General features: G+C 40.6%; 1 protein-coding gene across 6 annotated transcripts in view; it reads left to right on the top strand.

Annotated features, from left to right (window-relative positions):
• COL4A5 (collagen type IV alpha 5 chain) overlaps positions 1-21,466 on the top strand; it is a 77,832-nt gene that overhangs the window by 35,456 nt on the left and 20,910 nt on the right. For 3 of the 6 annotated variants that reach the window (XM_027687044.1, XM_027687046.1, XM_027687047.1), the window contains 24 exons: positions 743-805; positions 1,289-1,324; positions 1,423-1,464; positions 1,572-1,664; positions 3,822-3,875; positions 3,982-4,038; positions 6,276-6,320; positions 6,415-6,468; positions 6,640-6,681; positions 7,146-7,278; positions 8,069-8,242; positions 8,679-8,762; positions 9,941-10,033; positions 10,630-10,700; positions 10,924-11,115; positions 11,555-11,723; positions 12,372-12,464; positions 12,555-12,659; positions 13,231-13,328; positions 13,582-13,732; positions 14,353-14,466; positions 18,689-18,856; positions 19,730-19,819; positions 20,604-20,753. In XM_027687044.1, the coding sequence (XP_027542845.1) occupies positions 743-805; positions 1,289-1,324; positions 1,423-1,464; positions 1,572-1,664; positions 3,822-3,875; positions 3,982-4,038; positions 6,276-6,320; positions 6,415-6,468; positions 6,640-6,681; positions 7,146-7,278; positions 8,069-8,242; positions 8,679-8,762; positions 9,941-10,033; positions 10,630-10,700; positions 10,924-11,115; positions 11,555-11,723; positions 12,372-12,464; positions 12,555-12,659; positions 13,231-13,328; positions 13,582-13,732; positions 14,353-14,466; positions 18,689-18,856; positions 19,730-19,819; positions 20,604-20,753 (2,371 nt within the window). Of the gene's footprint in view, positions 1-742; positions 806-1,288; positions 1,325-1,422; positions 1,465-1,571; positions 1,665-3,821; positions 3,876-3,981; positions 4,039-6,275; positions 6,321-6,414; positions 6,469-6,639; positions 6,682-7,145; positions 7,279-8,068; positions 8,243-8,678; positions 8,763-9,940; positions 10,034-10,629; positions 10,701-10,923; positions 11,116-11,554; positions 11,724-12,371; positions 12,465-12,554; positions 12,660-13,230; positions 13,329-13,581; positions 13,733-14,352; positions 14,467-18,018; positions 18,028-18,688; positions 18,857-19,729; positions 19,820-20,603; positions 20,754-21,466 lie in introns of all 6 variants that reach the window. The other 3 variants (XM_027687043.1, XM_027687045.1, XM_027687048.1) reach the window with 2 other exon arrangements.

Raw genomic sequence — 21,466 nt, 5'->3', positions numbered from 1 at the left:
CCTTCCTAGACATTCTTTGTATCAGTTCTGGAGTTCCCTTCCCTTCTTCACCCTGAGTTAAAGTAAGTAACATCTGGCTTTCTGGGCTGTAGCCGCTGTTTTGGATGGTGGGAAGGAGAGGGTAATTTCTCAGCTGTTCTCCTCATGTTGCACCTCCTGAACAGTGTTTCTGTTCTCCCAGCAGTCTTCTGTGAAAACAGCTAGTGACTCCAGGCCCTGTGCTTCCCCACTGAGCCATTCATTGCTTTAGTGGAAGAACAAGGGGAGCCGAAAATGAGTCTATCGGCCTGAACTGGACAGAAGCCAGACTCCCATTTCCTGGTACAGAGAGGCAAGCCCCAGGCTATTCTGACCAGACTGAGCCTGTTAGCATTTCTGGTCCTCTGATCTGTGCTTCCCTATTGTCTGTTCCTGGCTGGGAGGAATCACAAATACAAAGTGTTTTGTTGTTCTCTCTCAGTGCATGAAGAGAAAGAAAGTGCAAAAGTAGTTCAGAACAAACAAAAAAGCATTCCCTTATCCAAGCCAAAGAGATGTATTGATGTTGAGAGCAGAACACTCCTAAATGATGTACACCCCTTTAGGCCTTTCCACAAGGACAGATTGGTAGGTTAGTGGTCAACTACATTGATTTGACATGTAAGAGATGCCACAGTTGGGTTTTTTTGACCTTGAAGATCTTACCTGAGTTTTTTTTTTCATAAAAAGGTGCCTCTCATAGCCTCCTCCACTTTCTCAACAGGGCCCACCTGGCTCCATGGGAATACCAGGTCCAATTGGCCCTCCAGGGCCCCCAGGTTTGACGGTAAGTTTCTTTAACCTGTTACTTATAAAACCTTAAATGGGACAGTTCTCAGAGGCAGGTCAGTGAAGTGCAGAGATCATGGTAGTCAGGACTCGGTATGAAGACAGCAGCAACCATGCATTCAGTCCACCCTGGACCTGTTACTGTGCATGGTTAAATAAAAACAGCCTGTTCTCAGAAATTTTTTTGCTTTAAATTGGACTGAATCATTGTGCAGTCTTCTTATTTGTGTGAAACCTGAGGGACAAGATTTAGCTTATTTACAGGAGGATGTTTAATACCTGACTGTTTAATTTCATTTACTCTCTTGCTTGAAGGAAGAACTGGTTTCTTACACATTTGTGAAGTTAAATAGCATGAAAAAGAGTTATCAGAGGAAGGCAAGGTGCCTTGTCAACACGGGGAGTGGTTTGGGGTTTTTTTCCACAAAGGGCATGTAAAGTGCTTGGAAGTGACTTGTTTTTTGGTTTCCTTTTTTAACAGGGACCTCCTGGTCCACCAGGGCTGCCAGGACCCAAGGTATTTTCTTTCCTTTGTTGATGGTAGTGATGGACTGTTTTCTTTTTCTTTCTGTTTATTTGTGACTTCTAAGGGCTGATGAGTTATACTTTTTGCAGGGTAATATGGGTTTGAATTTCCAAGGACCCAAAGGTGAAAAAGTGAGTAGGTGATCACAATGATATTTTTGCTTATTACTTTCAAAATGCTTACACTTGTCATTTTGGCTTGTATTGCCTGTAACAAACTGCATGTTCTTGCACGTTAGGGTGAACAAGGTCTTCAGGGACCTCCAGGGCCACCAGGACAAATCGGAGAACAGAAAAGACCAAATGACATTGAGTTTCAGAAAGGAGATCAGGTGAGTGGGGCGCTGCATCCACCTGCAATGAGCATGTGATTAAGCTGCAGCCTCTGTTGGTTTGGCTCATATATGTTCTCATCCTGCTTACTGCAGAGCTTCTGTTATTTTTCTCAGAGTACTGCCTATTCCAGGCCTAAGTACTTTTCCTTTGATAGAAAGCATGCCAGTCACGTTAGTCCAGTTACTTCCCTTAGTAAAGTAACTATTCCTAAGAAACTCTCCTGAAGGAAGTTCACAGTAACAGTAAAAGCAGTTAAAATATTCTCATTCCTTGGAACACCCAGACTGTGATTTTCAAAGCAGTCTGGGGATCCAGATTCCCACTAATTAACCAGCTATGTCATCCATTGTGAGGAAGTCTTTCAAAAATTTTAATTCGATTTTTTTTTTCCTTCCTCCCTATTTTTTTTTTTTGTCATTAGTGATCTTTTCTTCCTTGTGGTTTGAATAAAGTGCTTTCCCGGTTTCTGGCCTCTCAACAGTAATTATCAAGCCATGTTGTGACAGTGAGCTCAAACTGCTGGTTTGATTTGCATGGATCCTTCCCCACCCATAAATGCCAAAAAGTCATGGGGAGAGTAACCATTTTTAAAGTAATTACACTTTTTTCTTTTTCACTGGGGAACATTTTGCAGTACTGTTTAATTCTGGCTGCCAGTCATAGGCAGTCTGAGCAGAACCAGCAGGATCAGGGGTGCCTGGATGTCACATTTTCTTTGAAGCTTTTGTGGTATTCTCAAATACCACCCTAAGTAATACAAGAGTTGAGGTAGATATTTTGAGGCAGAAGTAGTGAGTGATCATTTTTATGCTCTGATTATTTTGCAAATGTCACTGTGGTAACTGAACTTTAAACTATTAGTTTCCTCCATCTGTATTTGGATCAGTTTCTTCCTTTCCAATTTTTTATCTTGGGAAACGTGTCAGAGAAGAAAGCTTAGATACACAGCAGTGTTTTATTTTGGCAGGGAGCAGGTGATCTTGATCAAAGCCATTTGTTACCCTTCCTTTCAGAAGAACATCAGGCACCACTAAGGCATTACCTGGAACTCTGCACTGGTGTACATTTGCAATGTGCAGTCATCCTAGAAAGGTCTCAGTCTCTGGTTTTGTCTCTCTGTTATTGGATGGTAGGACAGAAAGTAAAGAGCAGGACTGTGTGTCTTTGTAATTCTAAGGAAAGACAAGGTGACATTTTGACTACACTTTCATTGAAGCAAAAATTCATCTGATTTTATTGGGGTCAGAGCAATTTGCTTCTGTCATCAGGGATCCCTGAAGGACTAATTATACTGGCATTAAGTTATGTAAATGTACAAAGTGAAAGTATTCTACCTACATTCCTTTTAAAGCACTAAGACTTACATTCTGAGTGCCTTGCCTTTGGCCAACATTAACAATGATTTCAAAGTTTGCAAATTTGTTTTTATTTCAACAAGGTTTATGCTTGGTAATACACAATCAGTAAAAAATTTCAACATTACAGCTACTCTTTTTGTGAAATACACACAAAGTTTTGGTGTGGGCCTCCACCTATGATCTCTGACTAAAATCAGGTGTGTAGATGGGCTTGTAAAAGTCTGGGAGGCCTCCATGAAAATAAGAGAAACTGCACAGAAACTTTTTGTGGATTCAGTAGCTGGTAACTTTTCTGTAGGTTAATGGTGAAAAGATTTAATAAGTGGTACAAAGGTGTAACAAGACAAAATAGAAACCCCAATTTTTTTAACACTTTCTGACAAACACGCTTTGATCCTGATGGCCTCTGAACTTCAGCAATTACCAGTAATCTAATGACTGTTGCTCCTGTAATTTCAGCAGGATCTGGGATTTGTTTGTTCTTTCTTTCCTTTTTTCTTTCTTCTTTTTATTTTTGTATAGCAGCTGCAGGCCCCCAAACCAGCTGCTACAGTGCACACAGGAGGCAGTTGTGTCTTAGTGGAGTGAATCACCTAAATAAACAGGATGGGCAGTTAATAAAATTTATAGATGCTCTTGAAGTTCCACACAAAGAAAGAATAAATATGCTCCTTCAGAACTTGGAAGTCTAAATGACAGCAAAAAAATATTCTATTAAAAAAAAATAAAAATCAACTGAGCTATTAGGGAGTGATGGAGGCTTTAATCCGTTTTTTCTTTGCCCATGCTTGACAGGGTATTCCAGGTGATCCAGGCCCACCAGGACTTCCTGGGCCACAAGGCCCTCCTGTGAGTAGAACTCTCTTAGTTCTTTTTTGTTGCATTTGTATCAGAACTGTAACTTCATTCTACTCTGGCTTGTGGGCTCAGTTTAAGATGACATTTGTGTGTCCAGGGTCTTCCCGGTGGCGTAAAAGGTGAAAAAGGTGAGCAAGGAGAACCAGGCAAAAGAGTAAGTAGTCTGTTTAACCAAACGTTTATCTTTCCAATCAGTGTTATCTTTGAGAATTAAACAAATGTTGAACTCAGGTGGGGCCATCAGCCTCTGGGTAAGAGACTACTTTTTTCCCCTAGTAACCTGGCAAACTCATAGATGACGCCTGTGGGTCATGAAAGTGCTTCTAACTCTGGCTCTCTCAGTGCTTTCTGAAAGAATATCTGCCTTGTGGATCTTAGTTTTGGGGGCAGGAGAAAATAATTTGAATTATGTTACCCGGTTAACAGGTAACCTTCTTCAAAGTTGTTGGGCTGCTTGTCTGAGACAGCAGTTTTCTTTTCCCTTTTACAAAGGGTCTTCATTCAGTTTGCTATGTACTGGGTTGCCAAGCAGCATCAGATTAGTGTGTGTGTATATATGTATATATATATATATATATATATGTATAAACTGGTCTATGTAAACTCATTCTCTGTGGGTTTGCTTGTGAGGTGAGTCACAAAACCAAGTCTCTGAACACTGCATTAAGACCAAAAAATCTATTTGTCACTTCCCAAGATATTGCCTCAATTTATGTGCTATCTGGGGAGGGGACAAGTCAGGATAGCTGTATCTAGGGATAGCATGAGTCACTTTGTTCCTGACTAGATTCAAATCAATCCTGGAATTTAAATGGATATCACAGCTCTGAAAAGCTGAGGAAGATCATAGAAGTGCTAAGAAATAGGATGAAAATAACATGGGCTGGACCAGGAAAGAGAAGGCAAGCTGTTAGCAGCTCAAAGCATTCTGTATTTTCACTTCCACAGCTTCTGAACACATAGTTTCATCAACATAATGGGCCCCTTTGAAAATCAAGACACGAGTCTTGCTCAGGTTAATTGGACAATATATAAACACTGTTTAGAAACATGTTGGTAGTAAGTTTTCCAATTTCCATGGGAAATAAATACAGTGGAAACAAATGTTTGGTATTCGAGATAAAATCCTTCTTAGTTGCTGAGATTTATAGAAGGGCTTTGATTTGTCTCCTTTAAGGAGCATAACAAATGAGACAGCTTTTAAAAGCCAAAAGTCTCATTATATTTTGAGTGGGTTTTGAACTGTTGCTTTTCTCTACAAAAGTAAATGGAAACCACATAAATTTGCAAAGATCTGAAAGGATAAAAGTCCTGAGGGAATGTGTCAGATGCCTTTTGCCAAACTTGTGTTTACCAACATTTTTATTCGGTTTTATTACTCTGAATTTGGGCATGATTATTACTCTGAATTTGGGCAACTACTTAAAATGCAGTTTTGCTATTAAATTACTTAAAAGTTGCCTTTTAGGGCTCCATATGATTCTATTTGGCTCATTTCAGATATATTCATAAAAATGTCAGCCTGTGTATTCAAAGAGGTAGTTCTGCAAATTCACAGGAAATCTTAAAACCTCGTTTTTGAGAGTCAGAACTCGTCACTAATAATAAAGAATTCTCAAATCACGCTATACTCTGATATACTGTATCTGTGAGGTCATATTAACAACTTCTCAGTGACTGAGAGTTGGTCTTGGCACTGTGGTGAAGCTCCATCACCCATTCTAGTTGTGTTCCAGCAGGTGCCCCCCAGACACACAGTTTCTGTAACTCGAACAACAGAGTGACATTTGCCTGCCCAGGGAATGGTCTGGAATAAAGTGGAGCTTGCACTGCTTTTATTGCAGCAATGACAAAGCTGTTCAGCAAGGATATATGGGTTTTAGAAGTCACTTCTTAGAGCAGAATTGCACTTTGTATTTTTGTTGATACTATTGAGAAAATTGTGTTTGATTCGAAGGAGAGTTAAAATTCAAACACAAAAATGTTTGTATTTAATTTCACTGGTCACATGATACTAATTTCCTAACAAAATATAATGTTATAGTGTTTAGGGACTTAGGATCTGTTTTCCAAATAAAGGATTTCTGTAGTGTAAAGGGAGTAGTAACCACAGTAATGAGCAATAGTTAACTGGAGATAATTTTGTGCTATATTCACTCAACACTTCTTTGAGACTTGTCATGGTTTTGTGCTCTGGTTTTCAAAATGGAAACCTCAGTTTAGGTAACTCCATTGATTATAATTGGTTGATGTCTTTGACATATATGTCCCAAGGACTGCATTCTAGAGGCAGTTTGGTTACTGAAAAAATGGGAAATAAGTAACATCATTTCCATGAAAATTCTTCACCACTGAAGCATTTTATTTCAATGCATATTTATGTCTTTGAAGGGAAAGCCTGGCAAAGATGGAGAACCTGGTCAGCCTGGTAGGGATGTGAGTAACTCATACATTTCTGATCTAAGCAGACTCCTTATAAGCTTTCTTCTGATATGGAGGTCTGAGTGTGATTATCTTTGTTTTCTTGAAGGGTTTACCCGGTGGGCCTGGAATAAATGGTGCTCCAGGAAGAGATGGTGAAAAGGTATGCCAGGTTTTCTGTCATTATTGCATAATAGACTGAAAATCTGCCATCACTGAGTTCAGTTCTGGCTGAATTGCATTGCCTATGCTATTGCAATGTTGAGGAGTATTTGCAATAACTTGCTTATGTACTACTGCACAGTATGAAAAATGCTCTTAATTTCATTGATAGGGTGAAAAAGGTGACATGGGTCCCCCTGGTCCTCCTGGAATTGTAAGTTGCTGGTGCTTTATTTTCTTTCTGCATTTGGTTGGCAGTGTTGTTTCACTGTAGTTCTTGTCAGACTGAAAGTCCTATCTCTGGGTACAACAATAACAGCACCACTGAGGTTTTCATATATTCAGTAATAGAAATGATTGTTTCCTTCTTTCAAGATGAATTCTGTGCTCTCGGATTTGCTGGGTTGCAAACACAGGCTGGACTGTAACCTCAGCCCAGCAGAACTGAGTCAGTCTCACTGAATCCTGCTGTAACTATGTTGGCTTGGCAGTCAAACAGCTTCCTCTTGGGAAGTGCTCTTTACTGGAATTTTACCTGGTAATTCAGTGCAGTAGGAAAGCATCTGTCATTGGTATAAGGTTCAAAGTACGTTGGACTTTCCCCCCCTCACATCTCTTTACCATTCCAGTAACTCTTTTCTTGGCAAGTTGTTTCACATGAGCATGAAACATTTACAGGTCATTCCAAGACCAGGCATTGATGCAGCAGTGGGACCAAAAGGTAGCAAAGGATTGCCAGGACTTCCAGGAGCCAAAGGGGAGCGTGGATTCTCTGGTAGGCCAGGCCCACCTGGCTTGCCAGGATCTCCAGGTAGGAGTGCAAGCTTTAAAATAAGTTGTATGCTCAAATGTCTGAATTGATTTTTGGCTTCACAGTCTTTTCACACTCTTTTTGACAGAAGGACTGAGCAGCAAGTTAAGGCAGAACTATTTAGAACTACCTTTGAGCTTGAAGGGCAGTCTTGAGCTTTTGGGGATAGTGTGAGGATTTCTGAACATTCATTGCTTTTGCTGTAGTGAACTGAGGATGCAAATCAGATACTACCTTAATAGTCCTGGGGATAATTTATCTCTAATCATTTACCCATAACATACATTATCCATTGCATTACACAGAGAAAGTATTGTGTACCATAAGTGTGGTACCTGGCCATCAAACCTATTCTCTGCTGTCCTTGGCCAGTAGTAAAGGAGGAGATAAACTGAGTCTACAGTGGGAGTGAGCAGTGACACCTGTATGTACCTTGTACATGCACAGACAAGAACATTATGATTCTGTGGTACAGCTTGTATATGTTCTTTTTTTTTCTATCAATACTTCCTTTTGTTAGTCCTGTTTTATTTTTTTTTCCCCTTCATAAACTCAGATGATGAGTATAAGGTCAACTTTTCAAACAAACGTCTCTGAAAATGTGAGATGTCCATGTGTCAAACACTGCACATCAACTTGTAGTTTGATTCCATAAATGTAATATTATGGAGTACTTACAGGAAAGACAGACTTATCTGTAGCATGTTAGTCTTCATATATCATTGTCATCCTTGCAAAAATGTGATGTACACCTTTGAGCTGGCAAAGAATTAAGTTATTCCCATCTTAGGGATCACTACTGTTGGACCCCCTGGCCCACCTGGCTTACCTGGTGAGAGAGGACAGAAGGGAGATCCAGGTTTGCCTGGTGTTTCAATTCCTGGGCAACCAGGACTTGCTGGACCACGAGGACCTCCAGGACCACCAGGTCCCCCAGGACCACCAGCACCATCTGTTCCTCCTGGTAAGTGATGATCACATAGACAGCAAGTAGAGGAGACTAACATGGTTCAGGAAGGAATTTATTGTCTAGGTGGCACTGGCATCTGTAAGTCCCCTTACCCTGATGTTTCATATGCATGTCTTTAAAATCTGAGGCTCAATATCAGAATGTAGTGTAGAGATGGAAGTGGGAAGCAGTGGGAGATAGTTGAGGTTGTGAAGAACTGATGATTGTTGTGTAATATCACTGACTTTTTCCTTTTGAGTTTGGATTATGTGTGTGTGTTGTCACCAGCAGTCCTCTGTCTGAATTGCCAAAATGTTTGGTCTGTGATTAGGGGGGTATATTAGAATATCCACACAAATACTGGGAAGTACACTTTGTCCTGAATACATGTGTTCAGTGCTGCTGTCATATAACACAAACTGATCATTAAAACTCTCCTGATTCTCCTTAGGTGAAGGGTTATGTGAGCAGGGGCCACCAGGTCCTCCAGGAATTCCAGGACAACAAGGCTTTACAGGGGAGCGAGGCCAAAAAGGTGCAGTGTCATGGCTGTCTTGGTTTTTCTCTTTTTGTTGAAGCTTGTTAAAAAATGTAAACTCTGCATTAAATAAGGATTAACAGTGTCTCTTCCCAGTAGGGTTGAGTGCAGATATTTCCTGTTTCTGAGTAAGACAGCTGTTTCTTTGGGCATAGGATACTCCTTCATCTAATGTTAAAGCACAGGAGTCCCAAAGTGACTGAGGGTACAACCAATGCTAGGGCTGAGCACGGATCATGTGCTTCAGAACCAAGTAAAATGGAACTCGAGGTTTATGAGTATCTCCCAAGTAGATAGAAACTGAGTGCTTTGTAATAGCAGTTGCCAAGTCTGTGTGAAAACCTTCTATACTTCATTAATAAGTTTGAGATTTTTTTATGGAAAGCAACATTGAAATTGAGTTGGTCAATCTACAGTGAGTTTCTTTGTTTGGTAAGCAAAAGAAAGTCATATTTAATATGTATCCTTGTTTCCAAAAAGACAACCTTGCAATGAGGATGCTGATATGGGTAAGTGAGAATCTTTTTCTAGCTCATCCATGGACATCTTATATGACTTTGGGCATCTCACTTAATTTTGTACCTCTTTCAAACAGAACTACTTTTTCTCATGGAGATTGTAGAGAATAAATCATTAACCTAAATAAAGTGCTCAAATATTTAGAAATTCTGTTGTGAAGAAAATTCCTAAACTTCTTGAAACCACTCTTTTTTTAAAATGAAGTAATTTTAGTTTATTGTCAAATCAGTGAAACATTCCCAGCATTTATTTTGCACTCTTGGAGTTCAATAAAAGTTTGGAATTTTGATATATGTGTTTTAGAGTTGTAGTTTAAAGTGTCAAGTACCTACTTTAGGACTCATTTGGTGAGGAAAAAGTCCAGTTTTATTTTCTATTATTGAAAGAGTTTTTTTGTTTTAGTTTATTTCACACTATCATCTTAAATCAATTCTAATTGTATCTGATATTGGTTGTCTGGCTCCTAGTCACCAAAAAGCTTCATTTTGGCTTTCATGGGGGAAACCTAATATTTAAGCAATAATTATTTAAAATAGTCATTTTGGACCTGGAATTATAAAACAGTAGGAAGAAGACAATTGCTGTTGTGCTGAATTCTTTTGATGTTTCCTAACATATGATGCTCAAGTATGATTTTTCAATGCAAATCTTTTTAGGTGATCGAGGAGACATGTGCTTCAACTGCATAGGAACTGGAGTAACTGGGCCTCCTGGGGAGAGAGGACCACCAGGACCTCCGGGTAGTCCAGGTGAGGCTTTGGGCTTCACTAGTCTGCTTAATATATTCCATACAGTCACCTTTCTATCTGTGTATAATGGTAACAATACATCTGTATGTTGTGTACAAATTCAGATGCACAGTTGCCAGCTCCAGTGTATAGTTGGTACATGTGGTATTTTGCACAGTTGGGGAGTAGTGGGAAGGAACAGGCTGGAGATGTGTGAAACAATCACTCATTTTTTGAAAATCTAGTCTTTCAAAAATATTTCTCTGCTCAAAGACAGCCTTGCAAGAATTCTGTGTATTGAAGGTTTAGGCTCTGTTGTAGATTTAACTGAAAGACAAAAATTAACTTCTACTGCTTGCTATTCCTGGAATAATAGAGGAGCTGGAGCTTTTTAAAAGCATGATATTTTTTGACACTACTGATTTAACTTAGAGTTGCAAATTTTGTTCTGCTAGAATAAAATTAAGCTCTCTCTCAAAAAAAAACCAAAAAACAACCCACAGTAAACTTTGCCTGGTTTTAAAACAACTTATATATTATCTATGCAATCAGCATGCTTGATATTTACAGCTTCTCCAGATTTATGTTTTTCTTTTATGTTTTTCTGCACTACTCAGGTTCTCCTGGTTTTCCTGGACCAAAAGGTGAAAAGGGGCTTCCTGGATTAACTGGCCTTGTAGGGCCACCAGTAAGTGGTGGTGTTATGTTCTGGTGGGAAAATAGTGTCTCATTTGTCTTGCATGATTCATAGATCTGTAAAGAGTCGATATAATTTCTTGTCTAATACTCATTTTTTTGTCCATAACTACCTTGAATGCATAATCCTTATATTGTGCCAAACTTAGAGATGGAGTGAAAGAAAAACTAAAAGGCTTTTTTCCTTTTCTTTTTTTTTTTTTTAATTCCCTCAGGGCTTCCCAGGGTCCCCAGGTGCTCCTGGGAGACCTGGTCCTAAAGGAGACCCAGGGGATGTCTTAATTTCTCCAAGAATGAAAGGTGACAAAGGTGACCCCGGCTTCCCAGGACCTCCAGGTCTCCCTGGCATAGATGGCACTCCTGGTCGAGATGGACTGCCAGGTTTACCTGGCCCTAAGGGGGAACCTGTGAGTTCCATTTTATGCTGTCTTTGATTGGATGGATATTTGGGGAAGTCCTGCATGCATTTGACATAGTGCAGAGAAGAGGACTGGCAATGCGCTTTTTCTGAGTGTGATAAGGCTCTTTAGTAGTTGCCAATCTACTGATGATACACTGAGGTACCTCCTGAATCTGTCAGTGCCTCTAGAAATAAGCTGAGGCTTCTCTTGGGCAGTGTCAGATGGTCTCTTCTGCCCTTGTCTATATCTCACCGATGTAGTGGGAAGAAATAAGGAGCCAGGTTTAGACCTGCTCTCTCTCATATTAGTAAGATGTAGGCAGCTCATGGCCTTAAGAGCTGGAAGGGTGAAAGTGCCCAAGAGTTTCAAAACAGAAGCGATGAAACACTTTACTCCTTTGATAGTAAATACATGATCTTTCCCATGCTACTCTTTCTGTTTTCAGGGCAGTGTTGCATTCAAAGGAGAAATGGGTATTCCAGGTGATCCAGGAATACCAGGTCTTCCTGGAGAAAAAGGGCTTCCTGGACCTCCTGGTTTTGGTCCACAAGGTTCACCTGGTGAAAAGGGCATCCAAGGTGTATCCGGCCGTCCAGGGCCTCCTGGTGTTCCTGGTGAGTGGGTCTCCATGTGCCATTGAGCAAACACTGCAAAATCAAGCTTTGCCCTTTTGCTCCAGATAGTTCTCAGAACATGATGCTGCTTTTAAGATTTTCCCAGAGGCATTGTAAGACCTGGTATTTATGAGCTCCCTTGCTGAGGGTCATCACGGAATCACAGAGTGAGCAGCATTTGTGCCATGTTACTGCTGTGCCTCACCTTCTGCTCTGACCTCCAGAGAGGCTTCTCCTTCCCCACTGACTGCAGTGGAAGTGCATTGTAACTGTCTGGCATGTGCTTAACCATCCTGCAGTTACAACAGTTTTTGAAAACAAGGGTTTGCTTTGAACAAGTTTGCTTTTGTTACTTGCTTGTCAGCTACAGAGATCCTAATCAAGCTGTGCTGGTGTCAGCTACGGAAAATATTATTCACTTGATGGTACCTAGGACAAAGCTAGAAAAAAATAACATTGCAAGAAAACTGTCTTAACATTGAACAAGGCTTCTGAGCCTCTGGGTGCTCTGTGGGGTTTGGGAGTGGAAAACCCGTTGGGTAAAGTGTTGCTGGTGCTTGAGTTCTTTGTAAGCACCTTTTTCTGCTGAAAGAAAAACAGAAAAGAAACTCCTACTTAGTGATTCATATTTCTGCTTTTTTGTTTTAGGTCCAAAAGGTGACCCTGGACAGACCATTACAGAACCAGGAGTTCCTGGCCCCCCTGGTCCTCCAGGAAGAAGTGGTGATCCAGGTCTTCCAGGTAAAGCAGCAGCTAGATATCCAAGGAATTCCAAGATCTTTTTATTCTGAGTGATTCTGGGTAACTATGTTGATGTTCTTCTTTTCACAGGAGATCCTGGCCAGCCAGGTCAGCGTGGTTTACCCGGCATCCCGGGTGCAAAGGGAGAGCCAGGTATTCCTGGCATTGGACTTCCAGGACCACCAGGCCCAAAAGGTGTGTTTACTGCCATGGTACTGTATTGTAGTGGCTGGAAGAGTAGACATAGGGGATTGTGGCTGCACTTTTTCCTAGTGAGTTGTTTTCTGTCTCTAGAATCCTTTAAAAGATGTTTGTCTTATGTTTATACATCTTTATAATAATTTCAGAAATATCAGGAGAAAAAACTACTGAGCTCTTTTTTTTCTCTGTTCACTGTCCTGCTCCTTCCCAATCACTTACATTCTTCAGTAAACCAAGGACAAAAAGTAAATGTGTAAAACTTTGGGAAATGAGCTTGAATCCATAAAAGATCTCCAAATGCTGTCTCAAGATGTTAATGTTTCTGATGTCAACTGTTTGTAATTTTTGCAAAAGCACACAGTATGGGCAGTGCCCCACTTTGAGAGTCTCAGAGATCCTCTGTGGCAAAGACTATGCTCAAAAGTTACCTCAGCCAAACAGGTACCCCTAAGGACACTTGAGCTAGCACAGAACCTCTTTTTATGGGCCTTAGGCATGTCTGGAAGAGTTGTTTTAATGCTCTGTGATGTCCTTTCTCCTGCCCTAACCTTCATGATATGTGCAGGTTTCCCAGGGACTCCAGGCCCCCCCGGAGCTCCAGGAGCTCCAGGTCGCCCAGGACTAGATGGACCTCCTGGACCACCTGGTTTCCCAGGACAGAAGGTCTGTATTTGTGTTTAGTATAAAACTTCCCTATCTTAGAGTTTTTTCTGGATCAGTGGGAAGATGGTGAGGAGGATTTCACCTCTTGTTCTCAGCTTTTGACAGCAGGGAAGTCACATTCTCTGCCTGAGGTTTGAGTGAGAGCAGTAAAATAGAAATTGCACTATAAGATGATGGTCATTTTTCCTTTGCTACTTGAATGTTTTTAGGAGAGGATAAACCCCCTTTTAATTTTTTTTTTAATTTATAATAGGGAGATCGTGGATTTGGAGTTCCAGGACCACCTGGACCCCCAGGGCCCCCGGGCATAAAAGGAGTTCAAGGACCTAAAGGTGATCCTGGCTTCCCAGGAAACCCTGGTCTCCCAGGACGAGCAGGTTTTGATGGAACTCCAGGGCCCAAAGGTATGGAGAACTCTCCTCTTTCTGTTCCCTATTGAACTTTTAAAAATGTAGATGTGCTGGGAGGCATATGGCAGTTAAATACAAGGAGTGTTGACTTCAGGGTCCATTTTTCCAAATCAGACACACCTGTGTAAATGGAGGATTGTGTTCTCAAAAGGCAAGCAAGGGAGTAAATACCAATCTGTGAGTCAGTACCTGAAAGTCTGTGTTCTAAAGACAAATCATGGGGGTAAAACTTTATCAATAGAATAATTGTCATTTAGATACACTGTGCTTCAACATGCAGAGCATTACAATTCATTTATTCCTGTTCTTGATCATGGTCTGTATTGACCTGCCCAGCCTGGTTTGCTGGAGAGCACCTGTTGAGTTTGATGTGGATGATGATGCAACATGTCTGTGGGTAGCCTAGAAATGTAAACTGCAAGCATTCCACACTGAGTGAGGACAAACCTCTGGCTTTCAGAAATAGCCCCCAAAGTGTGTTTTTTCCTCTGTTAGATCAATATTTGTTTGCTTGCAAGAATGAGACTTCAAGTACAATGTGCAGACACTCTGCTCTGAAAGTGAGTGTCTCTGAACTGAGTTCAGTATTTAACTAAACAAGAGTGTTCTTTTAGGTGATCCTGGACCAAGTGGACCACCAGGACTCCCAGGCCCACCAGGCATCCCTGGCATTGGTGGTCAAGGTCCACCTGGATCTCCAGGACCTCCAGGTCCAGTTGGCCCCCCAGGTAAAACTTGCATGAATTGTACCCTTAGGTTATTTCTGGCCTGCACCAAGCAGCTACACAAGGCAGCAAGAAAAGATAGAGACTTCATGTCTATTAGCTTGGCCGTTTTGCCAGTCAAGCTGGCAAAACTTGGTACATTGTGATGTTTACTGAAATCAGAGTGGGATTACATTCAGCCCTTACATTTGCACAACTTGCATAAATCTCAAGGGTGTAAAAGCCCACTTTGGAGAGAGCTCAGAGTCTCAAAAGAAATTCTAGAAAGTGTTGTGCATAAATAGTGCCAAAATCTTTGTGAAGGAGTTTATCCTAAGATTTCATGTTCTTCAGGACAAGACAGAAGGGAGCACAATGTTAGTGCAGAGGTTTTGGGATATAGAAGAGGAGGAAAGATGCTTTGAGCTGCCTGTACTGTGCTGTTATTACATTGCTTTCAAATAGCAAGATGGTTCTTAAATTCTGAAATGGTTTTCTAGCTTGCCAAACTGTATTCCAAATTCACTGGGTGAGAGGTATTTTTTAATAACTTTTTTACATTTTCATCTAGAAAATTAAATTCTGGTTTGGAAAAAAAGCAAACTCAATTCCCTATACAGTGCTGTTTGTCTTCTTTCTACTTACTTGTTGAGTGCAAAATCAAGTCAGTAATTCAGGTTCTCCCTAGCATGGCCAGGGACTTTTTCTTTTCTTTTTTTTTTCTTTAATGGAAACTGAAGCACAATTTAACTCAAGTTAATGTGGAAAGGAAGAAATCATGAATATTCCAAACTAGCATGTTCATTATTTTGTGGAGGAGAAAATGTTCTCCAGGTAGTGACATGATACTGTTTTAACAAAAGCCTGTCAATAAAAGAGGTCACACACATTCATCTTGTCATAAGCCCAGATAGAAAAGAGCTTTAAAATTCTTCTTACAGAAACCTCTGAGTTCTGGGATTCCTGATTCCCTCATGCACTTTTTTTTTTCTGCAAAACCAACAAGTTTTATGAGTCCTGATAGGTTTAAATTAGATTGACAAAGTAGAATCCAAGAATGGTGATAATTAGGAATAATGTCTCTGATGTGAGTTTGGTTATCTTCTGTCCAAAATGACTGGTGACCAATGAAGATATGAACTTGTTCCATTTCTGTGCACAAAGGGTACATGTGCATGCATGCACATCATTCTGTTCACAAAGTTTGTTTAGGGAAATTCCTTTCCCCTTCATTCAGTGAATGGGCTTGCTGTGCACCAGCCCTTGATGTTGCAAATATGTGACAGTCACCACAGTGAGAACATTTCTGTGGACTAGAGCAGCCTTGCCCTGAAACAAACCCTTCAAAATCCATCTGGTTCTTGCCATGCCTGTGTGAATGTTTGCATTGCATGTTTGTGAGCTACACTTTCTGAATGTGTTTGTATGCCAGCACTGGGCTTGGCATTGTTTGCAATGCATGCTGACAAATTCATGGCCAGCTGTTAAGACCATGGGTCGTGGATTAGTTGATCATATTCAGATCTTTGCTGAATCTCAGCTCACAGTTCATAAAGTGCTTAAGTTAAAGGTAGGCAAGCACTTGAATAAGTAGACCCGTGGAGCTTGAGTTCTACTCACATGCATAAAGTGTGGGTCATGTCTAGGTCTGTTTTTTCACAAGTTTCTGAGTGGGGAAGGAACAGGTGGTCAGTGCACCAGCAAGCCTGTAATGTACCCAGTACTGAGAGCTTGGGACAGAAGGAGTCTGGACAAGGTGCACAGGGGTTCCCTGAGCCAGGGGGTGGATCCTGTGCCTGGCTTGCTGTGCTGACTGTACAGTCCTGAGCTGCACTTGGGGCTGAACTGGAACAGCAGGGAACACAGGCGTGTGTTTGGGGTAAGGGGTGGGATGTATTAGCATGACTTTGAACGTTTCATCCGATGCATGTTCTTTTGTCTTCCTGTAACATCTCCTCTGGTGTTAGCCAGAATTTGATTTCATGTGATCACTGATTTATTCCGCAAAATACCAATGTTGGCAAATGCACAATGATCACTAGAGCTGATGAGTTTGAAATGTCTCTATTTTTGCTCTTCATGTCTGCACTGACTAATCATTGTGGCTACTAACAGCATGGTGGCTCTAAACTCTAATGCATGCTTGAGAAATCCTTGTTATGTCCCTTGGCACTGCTCTGTCTCTGTTTTGTGTAGAATGTCTTACATTCCCATCTCCCATCCCTTGCTTGTTTTACCAGGCTGTTTTAATTCTGTTTCTTTATGCAACATTAGGGTAAAGTTTCTGAGGCTCTGTTTTCCAGGTAATATGGGAAATTCCTGGAAGAATTTCCCTGTTCAGAATTTCCTTTCTCTGCACCACCATTTATTTGAATAGTTTGCAGTAGCTCAACATTTTGTTTTTTTTTAAATATGTAACAAATTACTTTAGAATTTACTGTGTTGTCTGTATTATTCTAATTATACATTATACAATGTGGCTACATTTTTGAGAACCAGAAATTCAATTGGAATTAATTTCTATTTGCAAAAGTATCTTTATCATTCTAGATAAAGATTTTGTCCTATTACTGGGTAAGACATTATTCTCTTTTTTTTCCCTCCTGCTGATAGAAAGCCCTTAAACACACAGCATGTGCATTCCCTTAAGCATCATCTGGTGCTGTTTTTTCTCTGCAGAGGAAGCAGTTCCAGGCACATGACCCCACAGTTTAATGCAGTGATAAGCTGCTGCCAAAGGGGAACATACTTATCATTAAATAAATACAAGTCTACAGCTTATGCCATCAAGAAAACTCCATCTGCCTTTTCAGTGTGCAAAGAACACATGATGACATCACTCCTAAACTTGTTCCTGCAGCCCAGAGTGGGGTCACCATTACAAAGTTCTGCTGCCTGGAAGTTATTTATGAAGTTTTGGCACGATGGTGTCGTTGTCTCAGTAGATTATGTCACAGCACGTAACATTCAATATACTGTCTGTGGGTGTAACAATGTACATTTGCATAATAGAACTAAAAGAATGGGGGAAAATATTTAAAGGCTTTTTGTGTAATAAAGAGGAAGCATCTGTTGAAAATCCCTGTTTGAAGGGATTTACCAGAATGTGAGGCCAGTCAACAAGAAGCTGACTGGTAGGATGTACTCTGGTGTTCAGAAGGTGTCCAATCCAGTATCTAGATATGGCAGTTTTGTAAAAAAAATATCAGAAAAGCTTATTCTCTACTTTTGGAGAGAATACTAGACAAGAAGAGAGGGAAAAACAATTTTATTTTTAAAATGTACCATCAATATTTGAAAATATCTCACTGTTGTTTCTGCATACAGTGGTGGCTGCACTTTGAAAAAGACTTTGAAAAAACTTGGAGTGTCCTTGCAGTGTGGTTTCTCTTAACTGCATTACTGTTGAATTCTTTGTACTTAGATCTGCTTTCTGTAACCTTAGGTAGATTTTTTTCCTTGTTCTAATGTGTATGTGCTTTATTTTGTTTCCTAACTTAACGACTATTACAACTCCTTACTGCTACCTGTCTCAACTTCCTGATGAGCTCTAACTCGTTGGCTTTTGAACCTCAGGTCCTCCAGGTACTGTGGTTTCTTTACCAAAGCCTTTTCTTAACTTCAGATTTATGAATAATCTCTTTTTGTCAGCTACATCTCCAGAGTGAGCATCCAGTGCTACTGTGCACTGGAGGGAAACGAGCTCTCTGCTTGCCCTGGCAGTGCCTCAAGCTCAGTGTCATTAGCATTAAACAATCTTAAGCATATTTTGACAATTCATATTTTTCATTCAGGGAAATGTAAGGCCATGCAAAATTTTGCTATCCTTCAAAAATATTCAGCCAATGTTATGTTTGAATGTAGTAAAACGGAATCATTAACAGAAATATAAGAATCTCAATACTTAGTTATAAAACACAAACCAGTCTAATCAATTTTGGCTTTTTGCTTTGTAAGTCAGACTTAAAGGGTTGTTGAAGACAGTTGTTTTTCTTTAGAGACTATTTTTTTTAATTGCATTTGCTACACCTTGGTAAAATTTTAGTAATGCTTATCTTCAGGAGAATATGGCCTTTTAACGCTTGGAAGCCATTAAAAAATAAATTGCTTTAGAAGAATTGCAGGGTTTTCATCACTGCTAGGAATGGACAGCAAATAAAACTTAGCTATTCCTACAGCAGTGCACCCACAGATCTCAGCCTTGCCCTACTTTTCTAAAGGATTGTGTCTTAACAACATTCTCTAGGGTTGCAAGGCATCCCAGGGGAGAAAGGGGATCCAGGTCCTCCAGGCTTCGACGTTCCTGGTCCTCCAGGTGACCGAGGAACCCCCGGATATCCAGGACCCCCTGGTCTACCAGGGCCTCAGGGTTCACCTGGGCCACCTGGCAGGGATGGAATACCTGGATTTCCAGGTAAGTTCATATATTTACTTGTGGACAAAGACCAAACTGTAGTTACAGATGGATGTTCTTTATGCTTGGCCATGACAGCTTATTGAACTGTGATGTTTATCCTACCTATTTAAAGTTGGATACATGTAACTGTTACATCTCATCCTTTTAAAAAAAATTGTAACAAAATTTGTTACATTAAAATCGTTGTTGCCTTTCCACTTTTCCATGAAACTTGATTCAAGTAATGTACACATTATTCTGTTTCATAACTTTCAAATGTGACTTTGATCATCTTTGTTATGATACTTTTCTAATTTATTTTGTGATTTTTTCTAGTCACTGCTACAATTTAGAAATAAAATTTGTTTAAAGAAAATAATTACAAATGCTACATGGTCTTAAATGTTACTCTCCTTATTCTACATGTTAGACTACTCAGTTAAGCTAGTCTGTTTTGTCCTTTGAAACAGAAATCTCAAAAGTGAGAGTCCCTCTTTTTGATAGAGGGGACAATACAAAACATTCTAAAAGTAGTGTATACTTAATTGTCTTCTTGGCTTTCACTAAATCCAAGTTTGCTTCAAACAAGTATTTGTGTTTCAAACCAGGGAACTAAACTTCTTGAAGGTATAAATATGCTTTCTGCCATAACAGAGCATTGCAAATTTTCTTCCCAGGGCTTAACTGTAGAAAATTTGTCACAATTTTCAAGTGTCATTGTATCTGATTTAGATCTATACAAGAACTGAGTGCTTGTAATTCCCTTAACACAAGCTTTATATGCATGTGCTGGTTCATAAATACCGTAGAGGGGCAGGGAAAGTAAAATTTAAGGTACTGGTAGGTCTTGAGGTTTTGTTCCGAATGACAATGGTGATTCAATGCCTTTAGGTGCCAAGGGTGAGATGGGCGTCATGGGAGCTCCTGGTCCTCCAGGGCCTCCAGGAACTCCTGGAAGAAATGGCCTGCCTGGTTTGAAAGGTAATGTTTGTTTTATACACCCCAGAAGAGAATGCAGAATGCTGTTTTCCACGTCCTCTGTGGAAGGAGGATTTGTAACACTAACATCTAGATCTTCATTATTGGGACGTGCTTAAGTTATTTTCTTTTGACAGTGCTGATGTTCAGAATTGCTTTGCAGTTTTGAGCCATAGCATTCAGTCACACTATTTAATTGATGTCATGAATTATTAGCTATTTTGAAAACTTTTCCTTCGGATGGATGGCATTGAAGTAAAGCAATACTTCTGAAGTATGTTGTGAAGTCTGCTTAAAGCAACAGAAAGAAGAAAATCAGTAGCTTTGCGTTATGGAGTTATCCAAAATCAGCTCTATAGGTATCACAGAGAAACTCTTCTATCTGCATTACCCTAACCCCCTCGTTGGAGAAGAAGAGTTTGGTAGAAGAAAACCCCAATTATCTCCCCAGAACAGGGAGGCTGTGAATCCAAAGCTGCTGTAGCTGTTGCTGGTGGCCCAGTGTGGTGGGGCTCTGGGAGCTCTAAACATGGCTCATACAGACACAGCTGGTTCCTCTGTGCTGGGCTGCCCAGAGCTCACAGACACCCCCGTGCACTCCATCCCTCGGCTTTGTTCCAGGGCTAAAGGTGCTGTGAGCAACCTTGCATAAACTGACTGATCATTTAGTGAATTCCAACTTCATGAATAAATCATGGACTCCCTGTGTAAGAAAAAGCATTACAAATGTATTAGCCTACCTTAAGGATTATATTCTTTTCCCTTTTGTTATCTGTTCCTACTGTAGGTAACAGTGGGTTGCCTGGTCCGCCGGGGCCTCCTGGACCGGTAGGACAGAAAGGCATCAAAGGTGAAGCAGGTCTGCCAGGTCCACCCGGAAAAGTTGATCCAAAACAGCTGGGAGCAAAAGGAGAAAAAGGAGAGCCAGGCGTCCCAGGTAAAGAACTTTGCATGTGGTCTGGGAAGGTGGTTTGTCCTCTACAGATAATAGTGAGCTGTGACTGAATCCATTACAGTTCATTCTTTCTTACAGAAAAAAATAAACTGAGAATATGATTGTGGCTTATGGGTCTTGTATTTTAGGCTTTTTTTAAAGGGGTTCTATGGCCAAGTTCCTCTGTATGGTTAGTTTGCAATGATACTATTATTTGGCACATGGCGATATTGTAATAGCACTGAGGTGCTTGCAGCAGGATTACAATTCAGTCTTCTAGGTGTTATTCCTAAGCATGATGAGAGATAGTTGTCATGGCTGCTGCACTGGCTGCATTCCTGCTGCCTCAAAGGCCTTTGGGCCTTTGCCTTGTAGGATGAAATCACACAGGTCACCTGCTCAAGCACCACCTCCAGATTCTCCCTTTGGGTGTCTCTAAGTTTACCCACCTCTGAGCTATGTGTCATCTGTGTGTGTGTTTCTACTTGGGAAGTTGGCAGCCTGGAAGTTTTTCCCAGTCCACTCAAGTCTGTTTTCTCTCTCACTTTTGGTGGCTTCTGACTCCTCCCCCACTTCTGATGGGGTTCTGATGTCTCCTTTGAACTCTAATTGAGTCTTGAGAAGAGTAAAAATATTCTACCCTACAGGGAACCAGAATGCCTTTCCCTAATGTTGTCCCAGCCATTATTGTGCTAATTTATCTATTGTATTAATTT

Source organism: Neopelma chrysocephalum, unplaced genomic scaffold, assembly GCF_003984885.1.
Source record: "Neopelma chrysocephalum unplaced genomic scaffold, ASM398488v2 Primary Assembly neopelma1_73, whole genome shotgun sequence".
Taxonomy (NCBI): domain Eukaryota; kingdom Metazoa; phylum Chordata; class Aves; order Passeriformes; family Pipridae; genus Neopelma; species Neopelma chrysocephalum.
The sequence above is the reverse complement of the archived record's forward strand: the minus strand, read 5'-3'. Positions and strand labels throughout refer to the sequence as shown.